At 39.9% G+C, this 20,020-nt stretch overlaps 1 protein-coding gene across 3 annotated transcripts; it reads right to left on the minus strand.

The window, feature by feature from the left end:
- Window positions 1-42: 42 nt before the first annotated feature.
- nadka (NAD kinase a) lies at window positions 43-18,663 on the minus strand. 3 transcript variants are annotated; one of them, XM_056384179.1, is made up of 12 exons: window positions 18,523-18,663; window positions 17,533-17,698; window positions 13,803-13,886; window positions 7,122-7,251; window positions 6,592-6,700; window positions 6,411-6,496; window positions 6,220-6,322; window positions 5,929-6,071; window positions 4,998-5,097; window positions 3,687-3,844; window positions 3,389-3,471; window positions 43-2,970 (listed from the first exon to the last, which is right to left on the minus strand). In XM_056384179.1, the coding sequence occupies exons 2-12, from the start codon at window positions 17,682-17,684 to the stop codon at window positions 2,823-2,825; spliced, it is 1,296 nt and encodes a 431-aa protein (XP_056240154.1). In that variant the 5' UTR covers window positions 17,685-17,698; window positions 18,523-18,663; the 3' UTR covers window positions 43-2,822. The 3 variants fall into 3 exon arrangements, with proteins under 3 accessions (XP_056240154.1, XP_056240153.1, XP_056240155.1); XM_056384178.1 differs by having other exon boundaries at window positions 18,519-18,663; XM_056384180.1 differs by lacking the exons at window positions 13,803-13,886; window positions 17,533-17,698; window positions 18,523-18,663 and adding an exon at window positions 9,402-9,846.
- Window positions 18,664-20,020: the final 1,357 nt, after the last annotated feature.

The following is a 20,020-nucleotide window of genomic DNA, read 5'->3' on the forward strand; positions in this document are numbered from 1 at the left end:
ATCTGGTTTCAGGTGTGATACAAAGGGATCCAAACTTCCTGGTTACATTTTCTCTCTGTTTATTAAAGTGCTCTAGAAAAAAAAAAGAAAAAGAAAAAGCAAAATTCATATTAGAAACATGAACAAATTTACCGATACAAAAGTCAAGAGTAAAGAGTGTCCGAGTTACAAAAGTGAAAAGCACTTTGAAGGAAGAGTCGACAGTTCTTTGTAGAAAAGAGAAGCCAAAACCTGGGTGTTTACAGAACTGGTTTTACTGGGACTGAACAGTTCAGACCACCGACTCAAACAAACTGCATCGGCCAGCTGCGTCTGTTATGATACGTTACGACTATTAGACTAGCTTTAGTTGTATTTGAATGTTCAAGTACTTCCACAAGTATTTCTGACCAATTCTGACCAAAACCTTCTTAAAAAAAAAAAACCCAAAAACAAAACCTTCATCAAAAAAAAGAACTAATGACTGAAGAGCTCATTAATGTAAAAAAGTACCAAATAGATTTATTTTCAGCAATGATACATTGTAAACTGGTTAATAAACATATAGACGTTACAAAATACATCTTATTCAAGCATCACATGTATGTACAGACTCAGAGTTAAAGGAATGATTGCCTTTCAGAGCTCGGTTGGTCCTCTTGAGAGTTACAACAGGTTGACACCAATGTTTGTCTTTTTTCACCCCGACACATTTTGTTGAGCCAATTCACAATGTAAATATATATAAACATATATATATATATATATATTAACATCTAGACATTAAATCTGAACAGATATGTAAGGTAGGCCACCTCAGAGTATTCAGCACAGGCTGCACAGCGGCAGACTTGTAGCAAACTGAGAAGAAAGGATGCACCAACGTCCGTAATAATTCAATCCCTCAACACACACACACTCACACTCACACACACACACACACACACACACACACACACACACACACACACACACCACACACACACACACACACACACACACACACACACACACACACACACACACACACACAGACCATTAAATCACCCACAGCCCACAGACATTGGTCTATAAAAACTACAGAGTTCAGCTATGGCTTAAAGGACATTTTAAAAAACAGACATTTAAAAAGACGCTGACGACGTCTGACCTGTCGTCTGTTTGTCTGGAATGAACATCACGTTACGTGTCGTTCAGCGCCTTCACTACATAACTGAACAGAGAAACTATGGGACAGACGACATCATTCAGTTAGTCAGATCGAGTGTCAAAGACAGTCGACATGTGTATATAGTGAAAATCTGCAAAACCACAAATCTGTGCAAGTGAGTGATTAAAAAAAAATTACCATGATGTAAACCTTGAAAAATAATATTTCTATACATTAATGATACCAGTGTTTAAGGCACATCTGTACAGTTGGGCCACTATTGCCAAGTAGATGCTTTCATCAGGATGTACCTGAAAGCTGTGGTAAATAACATTTGTCATTCAGTTTTTCCTGATTTGATTAATAACACAATTTGGGAAAGTTTTATCAGAATTTTTTTTTTTTCTTTTTTAATATAAAGAATTTTTCATAAAAGTGCAACATGGCCTTCAGCTGAGAAAACTGAGAGAACAAGCTCCTGTTGTTTATAAAGTAGTGGATGTGTCCCTGACACCTGCCGCAGAGATTTAAAAAAGTGCTACAACAGACTTGATAACACCCGTCGAGAGTAATGCAACAACTCAACTTACACAGTTTAGTCCATGAGCCTCCCGAGCTTTGCATTTACCTCTGATTACAACTTTGTCTACAAACTGCATCGGACCACAGGCCGGTGTTCACAACATACAGGGACAGCGCTGGACCAACAGTGAGGCCAGACTCCGTTCAGAAATCCACCATTTGAACAAGTTTACACATTAGACGTTAAATGGTATTTTGTGGAATTTTACAAGCTCTTCGTTACTGCTGCATATTTAATATATATTTCGTGTAAACGTAGGCAGGTCGTTATCCTGGTTCTCTGAGGAGAGGTTCTCTATGGAGACCCAAAGTGTTCAAAATACTGCAAAATTATTTTGTAACTTGTTAAAACTCAGTTTCATTATTTACTTTTACTTCTATTTTCATAGTAACAGATTTATAAATTTCCTTTTTGCTTCATTATAGAAGATTTTTTATTTCAAAAGTTTGCTGGTGTTTTTATACTTGCATTTTTCTTAATGTCACTTTTCAAAGACAGTTGAGTTTCAGTTTCAGCCAATCACAAGCCCCAAACCCCCCAGCACTCAACAACTGTTATTAGCCAGCAGCTAGCTAACTAGCTCTAAAATAGCCACAGACTGTAGTAGACAGATGAGACAGTGGTGTGTGTCTTTGTCTCTGTGGCAGCACGACGCAGCCGAGGTAACTGTAAGAATTTGTAAGAGTAAATTGTAAGAGATTTACAATTTTTTTATGAAAACAATAAAACTGTTACTACAGAAAGAAGGTGAAATAACATTTTACAATCAGAATTTGACTTTTCTGTTATTTCAGGTATTTATTTTGTACTTTATTCATATGAGTATCTGTTTTATAATGTCTTTGACTTTGGGGTTTCATAGTTTTCCTCTTTTTCTCACACATGAATTCAGCCAAACTACAAACTGAGGACCACAGTGAATGTGCTGTTTGGCCCGGTGCTTGTTAATTTACTGCATTATTCTATGGATTTATTTGAACGCGTATGAAGAGCAACGTTACTGTGACGGCCGAGTTTGGTGACACCTTCTGTCCATGAAACGGCACAGAGCACAGTGGAGCTAAAAGTCCTGGAGACCTCGGAAACACCTTGAAGATCGTGGAATCGGCCTCAGAACTCCTCGTCCTCTGAGCTGAGGTAGTTCTGCTTCTTCCTCACGTTCCAGTGCAAACACTGGGCCAGGCTCTCGAACCAGTCGTTGACCGGGTCCCGGAAACAGATGGAGGGAACGGGGAAGCAGGAAGTGGTGATGGTAATACTGGAAAAGGGAATGGGAGAAAAAGAAAAAGGTTGAAAAGGCAGCAAGCTGAATGAGGAAGGAGAAGTCACAGGTATTTGCAATCACAAGAACAAAAGAGGAGGTGTTGACATCTGATACAGTAACACAACTTCCCTCTGAAGCAACAGCTTTGACAACTCAGAATGAGTTACAGCTCATTTCAAGAGGCAGAGGTGATTATCTTTGGATGAGTTACATAAAGGAAGGAGGAAGAAGTAGGATCTGGCACAGGGGACTCTCCTGGCCTCAAGCCCATTAAGCATTAATGAGGTTACGTAACAAAAGCCTGTAAGTTAAACTTATTATCCATTACCAGACCTGCTGGCTTTATTTTTGCTTAATTTACTCTGCTCAGCCTCATTGTCTGCCGTGATGACAAACATGCATGTGGACTAACCTGTCTCCGTGGCAGATCTCTTGTCTCTTTCTTCCATCAAACGACACCCAGGCTGTGTTTCTGGCGTCACGGGACAGCATGATCTGAAAAACACCAACAGCAAAGAATTCAGAAAATTCACAGGAGGAAACAGTTTGTTTGCACAGGTGAGAGAAAACATGTTTTCTGCCTTCTGTGCTCAATTCACATGAGATCTGCTCCTTTTTAAATCACATGACTGAAACACTGTTCAACAAAATACTTAACACACATCTGTAGCAACTAAAATGAATTGTTAACCAACAGTCAGTGTAAATACCTTGAGCTCCACTCCAGCAGGCACCACAATGGGTCTGAAGGAGAGCGAGTGGGGGCAGATGGGGGTGATCATGATGGCGGGGACGTTGGGATGGATCATGGAGGCTCCCGCTGCCACGGCGTACGCGGTACTTCCTGTAGGTGTGGATACGATCACACCTGAGGACGCACAGAGATACAAACCGTGTTAAGACGCTAAAGTGAAAAGTTGTTTTTATTGTTGACAATTGTTGCGTTCAGGAACGACCTGCCTCGAGGAGACGAGGCAGAGTCAGTGACTTCTTTTAAATCACTTCTTAAAACTCATTTTTATAGATTTGCTTTTATGTGACGTCGTCTTTTTATCGTCCTTCTATTGCTTTCATTTATTATTTTTAACATTTTGAATATTTTATCGCTTTTATACAACATTTAGTCTCTCTAACTTACAACGTACATATTAATTATTATTATTATTATTATTATTAAATGTCAGATGAAGCCCGTAAGTTTCCAGAGTGCGGGGTGACGTCTTCAGACCGACAGAACAAAAGACTTTAAATATGAAAGAACATGAAACATGGAGAAGCTGAAACCAGGAAATGTTCGGCAATAAAGTATGTAAATAAATAATAAAGTAATGAGTATCAAAACTGACCTTTTATTTTTGGGATTCATCAACTAACTGATTTAGACATACAAGATTATAAATGACTATAACAAGGACTACTGTCAATGAACTGTATCACCACTGAACAGTTTTACTCTACTTACTTTATAAGAAAACTCCTGCAGGACCTGAACCATCCTGCTGCACCACATTTGAAGAGAATAGCTGAAGTATAATCTTTATCTAGTTGAACATTTCTTCCCTGATGACGAGATTAAACCGTCACCATATGTGTTAACGTGTGTATGAAGTTTAATAGGTCAATAATTCTGTCGCTAAGCTGAACACAACCAAGCACGACTCACATTCAGAGGTTTGACCGCTGAAGACCGTTTTAAAGATATGAACCTTTAAATAGATTCTTTTCTGGGTGCGTATTGTTTATTTAACGAATGTCCTCTAACACGACTAGAAACTTCTGTACAGAGTGCACGGCATTCTGGGACGTGAAGGCCAGTGAGAGGTGCACAGACTAAACTTTGCCCCATCCACATGTATTCCTATCTTGTTGGGGCTGTCAGACAGATTCTGTATTAAACACCACTCTCTCCGAGGGAAAAGGAGAAGAGCTTCATCTTTAACAACACACAACCCTGATGCGATTCATGTGTCACGCTCTCCCGCTCTGGACTTGAGGGAAACAGAGATCATCAGCTCGCTCACCGTCTCCTTGCACTGTGGTAATGAGGTGTCCGTCCAGGAAGAGGTCGACGTTGGAGAGATAAGAGGAGGGGCCTCTGTCCACCACCACCTCGTTCAGCACCTGAAAACAAACAACATCCACGCGTTAACTTCTGCAGAATCAGCTCTGCGTCTACGTCACTGATGCCTGAGACCGCCAGCAGTCGGTGTCGACACACACACACACACACCACAAACACGCACACTCAACACACACACACACTGCACCAGTCCTGCAACATTGCGCAGCTGAGTCCTGTAATTACACACAAACACAGAAAAGAAGAAAACAAGACTAAAAACATGCTTCAGCTCACACGTTTAAACACGGCTGAAACATGTCGCCTCTTCTCTCCTGAAGAGCCAGTTAAATTACTGCAGCTCATACCTGCTGTCTGAGCTAATGACACTGTGTGTTTTAAACACCCTCGAGCATCAGGGTGAAGACAGCTGAGTCATGACGACATCACATGGGTGAGCCATTTTGGTGTTGACATGTTCAAGCCCTTGTTTTCTCTCTGTCATGGTGTCACAGCAAATATTCAAGCATTTCTATTTTTACTGTTGCTGTTATTGATGCTTTTTTTTGTTTTCGTTATATTTAAATATCGATATGTACATTATTATATTAATTATCCTTTTTTAAGTATTTGATATTTGTCATTATGCAGTTTTTCTCTCTTTGTTCTGTCACTTTGCTGCTGTAATGCTGCACATTTCCCCACTGTGGGACTAATAAAGGAATATCTGATCTTATCCACCCTGGATCTTTGCTGCCTACGATCACTGAAGAAGCAGAACCAGAGCCAATCATCTCTCAGGGTTTTCAAACAAAGAGAGTGTGAATATTAATGCTGGATTGTGCTTCACGAGCAGGAGATAACGCAGTCCTTCTTTAAAGTGCAGACTCTACCTGATACTGCACGGCTTTGCGGCTGCTTTCGATGTCCCCGTTGGTCAGGATGATTCCCTTCTCGTCCACTCTGGCCTTCTTCTCCCAGTTCTCTTTAAGCACTCGCACTTTCAAGCGACTTCGCAGCACGATAGCAGCATTTCCTGTAAACAACGCACGTGTAAATATATGTAGTATATGTGTGAGGTATAGTTTTCTCTTGTAATAGAAAACTGGAGCACAACAAGCTTCAGGAGCGTTTATGACCTAGAAAGACGGAGACTGAGAAACAGGTTCGGGAACATTCAGTACCTTCGATAATTTGGGTGACCTGAGACTTGTAGGTGTCAAACTTGAAAGGAGTCAGGAAGCCCAGGGAGCCCAGGTGAAAGGCCATAACTGGTGGAACGCTCTCCTTCAGGTAAACAAAGGAAGGAGGTTGGTAAACGTACAAACCCACACAGACTTTTTTTTTTGTTTTTAAAGTGACGGCTGCTGAATACCTGGAAGAGCGAAGATGCATACAGCAAAGTCCCGTCTCCACCGAGACAGATGATGAAGTCCACGCGGTTTGAGATGTCATCAAGATCTGAAAAAACAAAAACAAACAAACAAACATCGAGATAAGAAACAATCATAATGTCCTTAGTGATCAAAACAAAGATGGCCGCCTGCTTTTCATACCTTCTCTGAAAGTGCAGAATTTCTTCGTAATGGCCCCAAAGTTTTCATCCCCTGAAATGGCCGGGTCTTCCAGGACTTTTTTTTCCACGTAAACAATCAAGTTTTTCACCTACAACGAAACAGAAGGAGACGATAACAGCTGCTGCATCTGAACAGACCGTAACCATACCAACCCGTTATTTTCACAGTCAGTTGGTATCGTACCAAACAATCATGTTTCCTTTACACCTGGAGGATATGATTTACAGGCCGGAGCGTCTCCGTTACAACATTACGTTTAGTTTATGGTCCGTTGTTGTGACACGTTACCTTGAGATTTTGATATTTGGATTGACTGTTCAGCCCTGACTGCATCCGAGGAATGGCCTTGAAATCAACGCCAACTCTTCGTGGCACGAATGTAAAAGTAAAATCTGGTTTCTGTTCTGACTGTTTTTCAGGAGACGTTGAGTTTTGATCCCTCGCCATCTCCCCCAAACACAAACACTGACACTTGCGTTTGTGGTCAACATGCCGGCGCGTGTTCGTACCTCGGTGAGAAACGTGCAGAGCTCTTTGAAAGGCTCGAGCAGACTGGCATCTCGGATCTTCTTGATCACAAGGACACTTTTTGGTGGCTTGTTCCACGTCAGTCTCTGGCTGGCGGGATCCTGAATGTGCCTGGACACAAAAACACACAGTTCACCTCAGGAGAGAAACAGAGACTCAACAGTTAGGAGCTGATGTAAGATCTGTTAACTAACTGAAGCATTGTACTGTTCATCATAACCAGGACTGCTTAGCACACATCCAATTAGAGACAGCGGCTTAAAAGTCTAGCTCTGTTACCACGTACTGTACTTCACTAACACGCCATGTGTCGTCTGCAGAGCCGTCTCCTCAACTCAACCCTTGACAGAGACCGTAGGATTTTATTAGCACAGTGTAAAAGACAAGACAGAAGTTTCTCAGAGTAAAAACACGATATAAAAATACAAACTAACAGGAGACGTTCCCACAGGATGAGCACTGATCCAAATCATATGGGAAAACGGGTCGAAGTTGAAATTGAGAAATCACAAAGGGGTCCAAGTCTTGGATTATCGAACAACACCGAAGTCTGTTGACTTGCGTTAGTTACGGCCCTGTCATACGTAGAGTTTGGTAAGTTACGGCCTGCAGTCTACGTCTTATACAAGGCTTTACTTGTGTGATATGATTATGGCTTGTAAAGGGCCTTTTTCTAAATTAACAGAAGATAGCATTTATGCATTTTTGTGTTGGCTCTGTTGTGTCACGCACGCTACTGTAGTACAGCAGTAGTGGTGAAAAGATTAGTCTTAATATGAAGAAATATGTCATTAGATTAAACTGCCCTCACTAGATTTGAACAAGAAATTAAAGGAACTGATGAACACGGCTTTGAATAACTTTCAAAGGATCAATACGTAATCTTTACTTGCAGGCGGCTGCTCACACACGCTGCACATAACAGACATTTTCTCTGCTTTAAAAAAAGCTTGTGAATCAGCATCAGCACCACAATCTGACATTTACAGCAATCACATGTAGAGAACGGCTGTTTCAAACCTGGTTAAGAGCAGCCGTATCGAGAGAAGTTGAGTGAATATATTCAATACATCCAGCTGTTATCACGTGACGTCGAAGGCTAAATGATTTTCTGAGCTGTTACACAACATATAACAGCTCAGGCGTTCATGACTGCAGGGCCTCTTGCACCTAACATGTTGTTTACCTTTCCGAACAAATCTTGATAACCTGAATCTCTTCTTCTTTTTTTATTGTTCCCCTCTCCACATTTCTCCACGCGTGTGGATACGAGCGGCTGCTGACCCGTACGACGATTAACGAGTCATTTTTTTGTGCACTCTGACACGTCTTCCCGCCGTGCCAGATCTCCATGGTGATCAATCTACTATTGTTGGTCCAAGATAAGTATTGATATTATCAGACAAACTCACGAAAAACAAACATAGCAACGTGTGATTTCTTGGAAGCTGCAGCAACAGAGTGTATTCCTGCTCTTTCACTTTCAGTGTTTAAAACAAACAAACAAAAAAATACCATAAGAAAGCAGCATCATTATAACATATCCTGTTCCTGTTTTTTCTCCCCTCAAAAAGTATAAAATCTCTTAACAATATTTTGCAATCAAACACAAAAACGCCACAAAAGAAGCCTTAAAATTGCCACAGATGATTTGCAAAAGCAGTGACCAGTATCAGATTGCATGTTATTGTGTCAAACACAGTCAAACATTTCCTACATGAAGTGAACCTGACGGACCCAGACGTGGACAAGAACAAGTGGGAAATTGAAACTGTGCAGGGGTCGAGTTTCACAAACAAACACAGTTCATTAGCATTTGAAACGGCGTGAGGCTGTGATCTATTCACGAACATTTCCTCCTCCGACCGCCTCAAAGCGTCCACACCCTGACCCTCTGCTTTCATCCAACCACCCGGCTCAGTCCACATCGCAGGGCCGACGTGCTGTTACAAACACAGTGTGTGTGTGATAACACGCAAAAACACTGCCACTGCTGAAGTGTTCATACTGCCAGTTGATACGATACAACCAATCCACCTCACCCCACCCCTGCAAACTGTTCTTAAAAAAGGAAAACATTATTCTCTACTTTATCCAAGCGTTAGAAGCGCAGTTCTGGCGTGATATCAGTTAATATCACTTTTAGCTGACTGCAGTGAAGCCCTCTGAACATCTGGTTGGCAGTAATTCCCGCACCGCCTGCTGCCAGTTAATATTTCACCTCACGAAAGCAGAGAAGAAGAAGAAGATGCCGCTCTCACCATTTCCACACTTTGTTCTCGTTGTGGTTCCCCGGTGTGTCCTGCAGTACGCACTGGTTGAACTTCATGACTGTACACATGTAACAAGGATGCTGCCTCGGGTTTCGACTCAGCTGGAGAACGGAGCTCAGTCCAGGTGGCCCGCTCCGACAGAACAGCTCATTCTGCCTCTAACAACTTCCTCCTGTGTTACACATTGTGGAGGAGCAGCAGCAGCAGCAGCAGCAGCAGCAGCAGCAGCAGAGACTAGAGTCCGTTTCACACAGCTGTGAGTCAGCCGCCGGCCGTCTGAGAGGCTGAGCGAGGGTGAGAGTCTCTCCATGCACTGTGGTCGGGCTGCAGTATCAGCTACCAACCCCTCCAGCTGGATTCACTGTGGCTATATTTGTTCCAGTTCCAGTGAGGACTTAACACTTAAACCTCCCTGGTGCGTTCTGCTGCTGAATTAAAGCTCTCCCTCATCTTAAGGTTGACTTCATCTCAGCCCCCGCCCACTCCGCTCAGCCGGACACACCCATTTAGGGGAAGTGCTTTCCTTATTGGACAGGTGTGTTTTACTGAAACACAACAATGACACCACTGCTGCTGCTAAAGTAGTATATCCAGCTATTATAGCTCAGACAGACACGTACTGTTCCACAGTCATTCTTTATATAATACGTTGAGGCTCTTCCAGTTTAGATAACAGAATCAAACCAGTGTTTTTATGTCAGATGGCCCAGCCTTAGATTACTACCAGCTTTCAGGAAGAAACAATCTGGTCTGGTGACATTCAGGAAGGGGAAGTTCAGGGTGAAATTTTTCAACAGGGCTTCGTGGGTAAATGATGCAATGATGTATTATGGGAATACAACAGGATGTATTCGAGCTTCCTAATATCCCATTACAGAGTGAGTTAAACAAAACCAGTTCTGTTAATGTAGACTTATTAAATATTTCTGAACTAAGGACATTAACTATCTTGAATAATAAAACTGTATCAGGCGTTGTAGTAAAAAATGTGAATGCAAACAACATCCACACCTGCTTTTAGATTGGGAGGAATCAGTATTTATAATCAAACACGTGCAGGAATGTGGAAACTACCCGCAGAGATTTCAACACTATCAACACTATCAACACTACTTCTACCAGGGCTACTCCAGAAATCTAATCAATATTTAATAATTAATACACGTTCTCAGGACTATCTGACTTTACATGTTCCAGCAGTATATACCAGTCTTCATATGTCATGCCTCACTGGTGCGGAATAACTTGCAGAACAGACTCGACACACTGAAACCAGCAGGTGAATTCACAAATATGATTAGAAGTCTAATTAACCTGGGGTGTGTTCAATGCTTTACATTATCTCTTTTCTAACCTGAGCATTTATGTCGTCATCTTATTGTCACCTGGTTGAGTATATTAATGCACTCTGCTCTGATCGCTGTCTGTACAAACACACGTCCACTTGTTTGTATGAATTCATATCTGAATGTAGATTTGGAATCGCTGAAAATTTGTATTTCTGTTATTAATGTTTCTTTTTTGTTATTTATTTTATATTTCTGCACTTGCACTTGATCTGAATATGACTTCCTGATCAAATAATATATATATATATATATATATATATATATATATATATATATATATATATGTGTGTGTGTGTGTGTGTTTGAAAAGGTAAAACTGTGATAATTAAGTTGTTTATGAGATATGCCCTAATTCAACACGTCCTTGTGTATCTGGCTTCAGTTAAAATCTTTCCACTTAAATGTTCTGATGACATAGTCAGAAATCCATCGTCTGCACAGAAGATATTCAACAAGTTGTTTGGCTCGACTCTGATTCATGTGGGCACAGTGTGACGTACGAGTTCTGAGCACAGTCAGTATATATCCTTACATATTGTTGGTATGTTCTCACGTTGATTCTGACACCTCTGACATGACAACAGACGGCAGAGAAGACCAAATAAAGACGACTGAATGTGGGACACAGTGTACTGACGCGGCCGTCTCATCGGCTCATTGTTGTTGTTTCACCTAGGGGTGTGTTTCGGGCGTTGGAGGAATTTTCTCTATGTAGTTGAATGACAAACGTTTTCCAGCAAATAATGCCCAGAACAATAAAAAGACAAACAAGCTAGCTGTGCTCCCTATCTACAACGAGCAGTATCACAACCACACCCTTCCACAGAGAGCGGATCAAGGGTCCAGAGTCAGTTTCCAGGTCCAAACAGCAGCAACTTTACTTTGATATATGGTGCTGTTCCACCTTTTTTTTTAATTGCTTCACTACCTGGAACCAAGCAACATGAGTATTATATTATATTATACTGCATAGTATTTCTCAGTGGGACTGGATCCTCCTGAAATAACCACAGTCTAACCTTTATTTTGGAATAAAGATGACCTGGTTCTGCTACTTTTAACCTGTCGAGCAGCTTTGAGGAAGCTAATCCTTCAATTACTGCCGCCTAAAAACAAACAGCGCCGGGAGCCACTTATGTGACTGTGGGAGTCATAAGGTCAGCAGTCTGACCGAGCCTCCACGGAGTCTCTCGTATCTCTGCTTACTGATTCATTGTGTACATCTATGCAACAGGTGGACACAATGCAGTAACAAGAACTGCTCTTATGTACAACGCAATCCAATGCAACAGCTCTGCAACAATTAAATATATATGAACCTCTGTGAAGAGGCTGATAATCTGCCAGAAAGGTGCTGATAAAATGTTTGATTGTGGCCTATATTTAAACTAGATTGGCCCTGCAGCTACAGGCTTACACGTGTATTAAATGAACCTGCACCTCTATTACAGTCTCAACTAAACTGTGTCGGATCTGAAAGTATAAGTCTTTAATCGTTTAATCGTTTAATTAAAAACGCTCAGCACACTATAACTCCAGCTTCTCAAATGTGAACATGTCTGTCTTTTATGTGACATTTTCAGTGTCACCTCAGTCTTGAGTTCTGGAAAAGCTAGTAAGTGGACCTTGAGTCAACATTAGTGAAACTACTATTTCCAAGGTCAAGAATAAAGATTTTACACTTCAGTATCTTTGGGTTTTGGACTGTGAGTCAAACAAAACAGGCATTTTGATGGAATCAAATTGGGCTTTAAAATATTCTGATAAATAATATTTTTAAATAATTTCTTCACTTTTATAGACAAAACTACTTGATGAGAAAATAGTCATACTATTTTCTGTGTTTGTAGCATCATGCTAATTTAACATTCACACACACACACACAAAAAAAAAATTCAGAACCGGTGCCAATCAGAGATACATAAATAGTTTTGGTATCAAAAACTTTTTCATTTATCAAAAGAGAGAAACACGAGTTCTTAAATGTTAAATTAACTTAAATTAAAAAAAGTTGTACGAGTACGAGCTGATATCGGATTAAAAAACAAGAAAAAAAATATCTCCAGGATTTTGATTTTTGAGACACATTTCAGTTGCTACTAAAAAGGTACCCAGAATGCATTTCTACAGAAGCTTTTTTCCGTCAGTCTGGTCTTCATCAAGTCAAACACAAGCTCATTTTGACTGAAGTCGGGTGACCGTACTCGTCGAGAACCTTATAAATTCCATGTTTATTTCATTAGACAGCGCATTAAATCCACAATGTGCTTTTTCATTTTCCATTTCACGATCAAAAGTTAGAACAGGTGCGTTTGTTTGTGAACGGACATGCCGTTTAAATTAAAATATATATATATAATTACAGCAGAGCCAGTGTTTGGCAGGTTAATAATTACCACCTACTAAACATCGTTTAAACCTACAGAGCCTAAGGTGTGGAAAGATACCACATCTATAATGCTACACCTTTGATCATACAGCAGTTTATAGATATTTAGTGTAAAACTGCTTTACGTGCTTGAAGCAGTGAAACAAGCAGAGCAGATACGTGACATCTCCATATAGAGCGCAATACTTTCTTTTTACTAACTAACTTCACATAAGAGGATGTTAGGAAAGTTAAGTGGGCCTGCGCTCAAAAGGTTAAATGTTTCCATGAATGACCTTTTTAGGAGAAGTTTAGCACTTACTGTAGATTCAGCAGATACACAGTAAATACACAGGGGAGGATCTACTTTCCTCCCATCAGAAACAAGTCAGAGTGATAAGCCCCGTGCTGAATGCTCAGCACTGTGGTCTGTTTACACAAGAAGAATAAATTCAGATTTTTATAGTAAGTAAACGAAGGCTTTTGATGCGTGTGTCTTTGTACTTCCTCAATTCATTAACAGCCTTAACTGACGACCAGCAAGATCGAAAAGCAACAGCAAATGGCTTTCATGGTGTTTGGTGTTGCTCAGGTTCAACTCTCACTACCAAACAAACCAAACAAACCAACAGGTACAAACACTCCCTATGATGCAGGAACCACTGACTTACATTACTGCATGTGGATTCTGGAGCATGCACGCCTTTGGGCCGAATGTGGTCACAGGGCTTGGTCCATGAAGCGACTGAGTCCTCCTGAAAGAGACGGAGACAAGACAAACACTCAGGTTTAGATAACGGAAGCTGCTGGACAGGTATTAAAATTAAGTCCTCTGCGATTTGTTTAAGAAAAAAAACAACATTCTTTTTAAGTGCAAGTTATTTTTAAACACTAAAAAAAGAAGCGAAAGTTTCCTATTATTTACAGGTGCAACGTGCACAACAACCACAGAACATCTTCTACTGAATTCACAGGAAACTGAGCTGAACTCCAGATCGGACTGTGTTGTGCATCTTCAGACGGACGTCTCTAAAATCTACATTACTAGAAGAGTCTTTATGTTTCTGATTAAATTCATTTCATTTCTATTCCTTTGTTTGAAGGAAAGTGAAAAGCAATCTAATTAATAATCAGCTGATATCAGATGAATAAATACACCGTAGATTTCTCTGATCACCCGGCCGTGACAAACCACTGGAGTTTATATGTTTTACATAACATTGACAAACTGTGCAGCTCTCTGTGTGCACTCATGCTGAACGACAGGTCTGGTACCATATACTGTTTTACTGTATTTCACCACGGGTGGCAAATGGTAATAATTCATTGTGAAACACGTGAAAAACAAACACTTCTATCTCCCCTACCTGCAGGACAAACACTGTGTCAGTAAATGATGAAATGAAGCCTGACAGTTTAAATAACCATTAACATGAACATGTCAGATGTGTTAATCCGCAGAACGGCTGCTTTCTGATCAGTGATATTCAGCTGTGGGGCAAAACAAGATGGTCACCTCGAACTACAGAAGGTTTTCGCGCCGCGCCACACAAATCCTCTTAACAGTCTGATTTTGCAAATTCACCATCTGCTGTTTCCCGCTCCTTAAAGCTGCACTAATCGATATTTTCACCATTAACACTGAGCTAAATGAATGTGTGTGTAATGTGAGTTTGTTGCTGCAGCGTTTTTCAGCCTTTACAACCTCATTGTTTTGGTCAAATCAAATGTGTTGATAATGACTGTTTATTAACATTTTAGTTATAACAAAGATTCTCTATAACATAATGACACATTACAAGCAGCACCAATGGTGAGAGATGGTCTACACTTCCTGTCTCATGCGGGTGTGGTCGTGATTTCTTGTTCGTGTCAAAACATAACAATACAACACAACACTAGATACAGTTTGAATTTACGCCTGATTTTGCTGCTTGTTTTTATCTGGTAGCTTAATATCTTAATATCTGATCAACCCAGAGTTGTAATACTTTCTGTTTTACCTCCCAAAAAAAGTTAAATAACAATAATAGTATTATTACACAAATCAAAGTTTCACATTTATGTCCCTCTAAACTTCTGCGGTTGGAAAGCATCGTCAGCAGCTCTTACTGCAGCAGTGAAACCACAACCAGAATCAACAGAGAGAAAAGAGATCCGTGTGGTCAGATCTCACAAGAGTTCGTCGGGAGACAGAGACAGGTCTCCAATAAAGTTCATTTTTCTCCTTATTTGTCTGAAAAATGCCACGATAGCGTCAGGATGTCCTGAAGATCTGTGACTTGTGACTACGGGGCGAAAGAATCATAATCTGTGATCACATTCAATGATTGTAAGTGCTCGCCTCCTTTCTCATCTGTCTCTGGTTATAACACAAGATAGATTTGTGTTATGTGTCTGTCAGATGGTTTTGCTGTTGCCCTCTAGTGGACATAAATGTTTTTTTGAACGCAGCCTCAAGTTTGACACGTTCACCAACTCAGCAAAGGTGCAAGACAGGAGAAATAAGCCGGGAAACTCCGACACTGCAGCAGACAAGGAACTGCATTTCACAACTGCTATTTATACAGCTGGATTGTCCAATAAACTATGACTAACGTGTCATTTGTAATTTCAAACACTGGGTTAAAATTATTTTCATCCAGAGAGACATTTCGGTTTAATCACATGACGGTAAACCATCAGATATTATGTTAGTAAAATGCTGATAGGCTAATTTGAAATAAAAGAAATCAAATTCCTTCAACGCTCGAAGATTATTTAGCAACGTTCAAACTCCAAACATTAATTAATCAGCTTGTCTTAATGTCTGACTTATTTTCAGGCTTTTAACCAAACTCACATTCAGATCCTGAGCACCTCTCAGCCGGGGAGCCCACTTCCCTCATGTCTGGTTTTTATGAGTCACTGTCCTGTAACCACAGAGTGACTCGAGAACATTCTTCCTATTCAAATTTCTAGATGATGCTTTGTTTAATGAAAACACTTTTCTTTTAAATGTCACAGAAATGAGAAGTGTTATTGACAAATTAGGAAAAAACTGAATTTGTGGGATGGTGTTTCAACATCTCAGACAAGTTCAATCTGTGAGTGACTGTTTGTTTCCTCATTTCCACATCAATAATGGAACAGTCCAGAGTCGTGCTTTAAAACAAGCCGCCGTCTTTTCACTTCTCTTTGCCAGATACTTAATAACTGTTTCTAAAACATACAAACAGAATCCTCGAACCACCCACAGAGAACAAACATGTGAGGCCTCAAAGATTCTGTTTCCTTGAGGTCATTTCTGTGGCAGATGATGGGGGCGACTGCACACACATGTACATTTCACAAACGTCTGAAGTGGTGCAACGCAGATCATGTCACAAGGCTGTTTCAAGCATTTCTCAAGCAACTTAGAGCAACAGCGGGTTATTGTGCTGTGACAATGACAATGTGCTCTGTTGGATTAAGGTCTTCATCCATCAGGACCAGACACACGTGGATGTGTTCTTTCAGCTTGAACAGATGTTGGTGTCAAGTTGTCAAGTGATCGTTTTAATCCCTCAGGCAACAGTATGTGAAACAGACATGATGACAGACTGGACTGGATCCTAAACAATAAACAATAATACTGAAATGCAAAGATGGGTAAACTAATAGTGATTGGTTTATGTATTTTTCTTTGTGTCTCTGGCTGATATCTGTATCCCCTCCACTGTATATAGTGTGTTTTTTATGCTGTTTTCTTTATTTTTCTATCTATCTTTCTTCCTTTCTTTCTTTCCTCCTCTCTCATTTTTGAGAGTATGATGTAATTTTTATTTTTACATTGAGGTGAGGTTTAACATAAGCCCTCGATGTGTTTCTTACCTCACCTGCACATTCTCTCCTTTAAAAAACAAACTATACACAATGTATTTGCTTTAATATTAGTTCACACAAGTGTCACAAGTCTGATGAGTAAATATCAACAGGGTTTTGGCTTAAGTTACCAATAACATTATTATTATTTCTGTTATTGCCGCTACTATCGTTATTATTACTATTACTTTTATTGTATGGTCGTCTTTTCCCCTGCGCGCTCTCTCTCTCTCTCTCTTTTTCAAAAGGAAGTTTTTCTTTCCCCTGTCTCCTAGTGTTTGCTCTTGGTGGGAATTGTTGGGTCTCTGTAAATACTATTATAAAGAGAATGTCTAGACCTGCTCTATTTGAAAAGTAATCGACTTGACTTGACTAAAAGCTGATTTCAAATCTACCTGTGAAACCCTAATCATCAGTAAAAATTCCTGTTTAGTACTACCTTGGCCAGAATACAAGCTGGTTTAAGGAAAGGATGGAAATGTTAACATGTAGTTACCCAGTAATACAATTCTCCTGACCTTTAACTTCAAACATAATCACAGGTTTGTCAACACCTACCTGTACTCAGAGGAGCTGCCGGCTGAGGAGGTGCTCAGGCTGCGGCTCTTCCTGTTGCGTCGAGCCAGCCTGCGGCCTGCGACCTCCCCTCCATCACAGGTGGAGCAGCAGTATGGGGCAGCTTCCACTTGCACCTCCTCTCCACCATCCATGTCAGACAGCCAAGCTGCAAGTAAATGGAGAGGGCACATCAATCATTCATGAAGCTGCAGATAAATGTGAACAGGCTAACAATCATTAGTCAAATCAGTTACACAAATACGCAGCCCTGATCTAATCTCCTTTACATGGAGGGAAAAGCTGTTCAGAACTCCGCTGAAAAAAAGGGACAAGTTAACTGTTAAACGCAAATACCTTACATAACATTATTTCACTATAGTATAAATAAATACACAAGAGTCAGTCTATAATTCAGCATTCATACAATCCACGAGGACGCATATATTTATGGTGATTTTTAAGTTTTAATATCCATTTAATGCCTTCGATAAATTACAGAAATACCAAGCTGTGCAGTTAAAACAACTCAACAAGTGTTTAACAACGTGAAATGAAGTGCTACCGAGATTTCTGAAAAACTGAGAAGTTATACGTAAATGTAAAGTTGCACATTAGTGAAGGTTTTTTTTTTTTTTTTCGTAATTCCAGATTAATTCCGTTAAGGTTTTCGCGAGTTAGCCTAACTAGCTATAACGTAGCTACACCGTGTAATAATCATGTTACGGCTAAGCGAGGCTAGCAGCCTTAAGCTAGATAGCTTTGTTATTAAAATCAGAATTTCTCAAAAAGTGTAATTATGGCGAAAGGTTAGTTACAACAACTCTTTCTTCGACAGGCGGTTTGTGGGGGGATGAATGGCGCCGGACCCAGATGGTACAATATCCACACTGAAGCTAACTAATACCGTTAAGCTAGTTAGCAAGCTGAGCTATTAGCTAGTCGTGTTTCCGTAAAAAACGTTATTATCACTTAACACTGGCAGTTACCTACAACGTTACAAGGGACGACACGGATCTGGAGCGCAGCAAACCGCCGTAGGATCAGTGCCTCGCCATCGATTCATGGGATAATAGCGTTACACCATCTTACTTTGCAGGAGAGCTGTCAACAGTCAGCTCACCACTTCCTGACACTGACCGACCAATCACAGGGGCCTCTGCTCGCTGACGTCATGTTGGACGACTCCACCAAACTGACCAAAACAAGTGAAACTTTAGTACTAAGTTTAGGATTATATCAGAATAACAAATAATAAATGAACAACCGTGTATTTACATTATAATAAATAAACTACACTGTACAGGTGAACGGTGTGACGTAGCATTTTAATTAAATCAGTAATAAATGTACAGCTACTGTATGAATTAAATGATGATCCATTATATTAACTGGTTTACAGTCATGTTAATAAATTACTATCTTTTTTTTCATTTTTTTTAATAGATATTCGGTTGTGTAATCAACTTTGTGTGGATTTATAACTAAATATCTTTTTTCATAATATGTAATTGTTGAGTAGAATAATAATCGGATATAGAAATGCTGTAATTAGAAACATAATAACAATTATTAATATAATACATTTAAATATTATCATATAATATGTAATGAATACACTTTTCTTTTTTATATTGCAACGCACTGCTCAATAATTCAAATTTTAGGTAAGCTAATTGTGACCACTCTGTATATTTGTATGTGTGGTTTGGAAGACAGAAAGTTCTACATGGCTGTGTCAATTTGAAACTGTCCCAGTTTGTCGGGACAGTGATGTAATGTGGGCAAATGATGCAACGTGACTGAATGTGGTCTGACCGCAGTGCAGGGCCAGCTCTGTGTTGATGTCTGTCTTGCTCTCTGTCATTTCATAGCTGTGTGTTTTCCTCATTAGATATATAATATTCACGAGTCAAACCTCTAACAGAACTTTAACAGAACAGTGCATTTATTAGCCCTTGCAAGTCCTGCCTGATGCGACCTTATGTAAAACACTACTAATACACACCACAGTAAACTGCAATAGGACAAGGTGGATGAAATCTGTTGGATTATTATTGAAGCTTGCAGAGTATTTAACCCTCTAAAATAAAATTATCAACCATCCATTTGTAAATGTTGCATAAACATTTGAGCACATTCATTGTCAGTGACCAATGGGGCAATGTGCAGAACCTAATTCAGTGATAACTAATTTAATGAATGATACCACCTGCCAGGATGTCTGTTTGTTTTAATCCTCAGCATTAGATTATTGTTTAAATTCTGTGCATGTATTGCTTAAATTATTTGATATGTTGAGTAATTAGATTTTTAATTATGTGATTTTGTTTAGACTGACAGGGTGTCAGTCCGCGCTTGTCTGTTTGTTTGTTGTATGTGTTTATGCTGTTTGTGTATGAATGATTTTATGTGGACCCCAGGAAGGTTAGCAACCGCTGTAGCAGAAGCTAATGGGGATCCAAATAAAGAATTCAATTTAATTTCTCAT

The sequence above is a fragment of the Seriola aureovittata genome, chromosome 9 (genome assembly GCF_021018895.1).
Source record: "Seriola aureovittata isolate HTS-2021-v1 ecotype China chromosome 9, ASM2101889v1, whole genome shotgun sequence".
In the NCBI taxonomy this organism is placed as follows: Eukaryota; Metazoa; Chordata; class Actinopteri; order Carangiformes; family Carangidae; genus Seriola; species Seriola aureovittata.

What these genes read in the sequence shown, in the direction of transcription:
- nadka (XM_056384179.1), bottom strand. Translation starts at nt 17,684, where the DNA reads ATGGATGGTGGAGAGGAGGTGCAAGTGGAAGCTGCCCCATACTGCTGC. An exon ending in ATTCTGCACTTTCAGAGAAG is followed by an intron (nt 6,497 to 6,591) that starts GTATGAAAAGCA and finishes TTGTTTTTTCAG; the next exon opens with ATCTTGATGACATCTCAAAC. An exon ending in ATGCATCTTCGCTCTTCCAG is followed by an intron (nt 6,323 to 6,410) that starts GTATTCAGCAGC and finishes GTTTACCTGAAG; the next exon opens with GAGAGCGTTCCACCAGTTAT.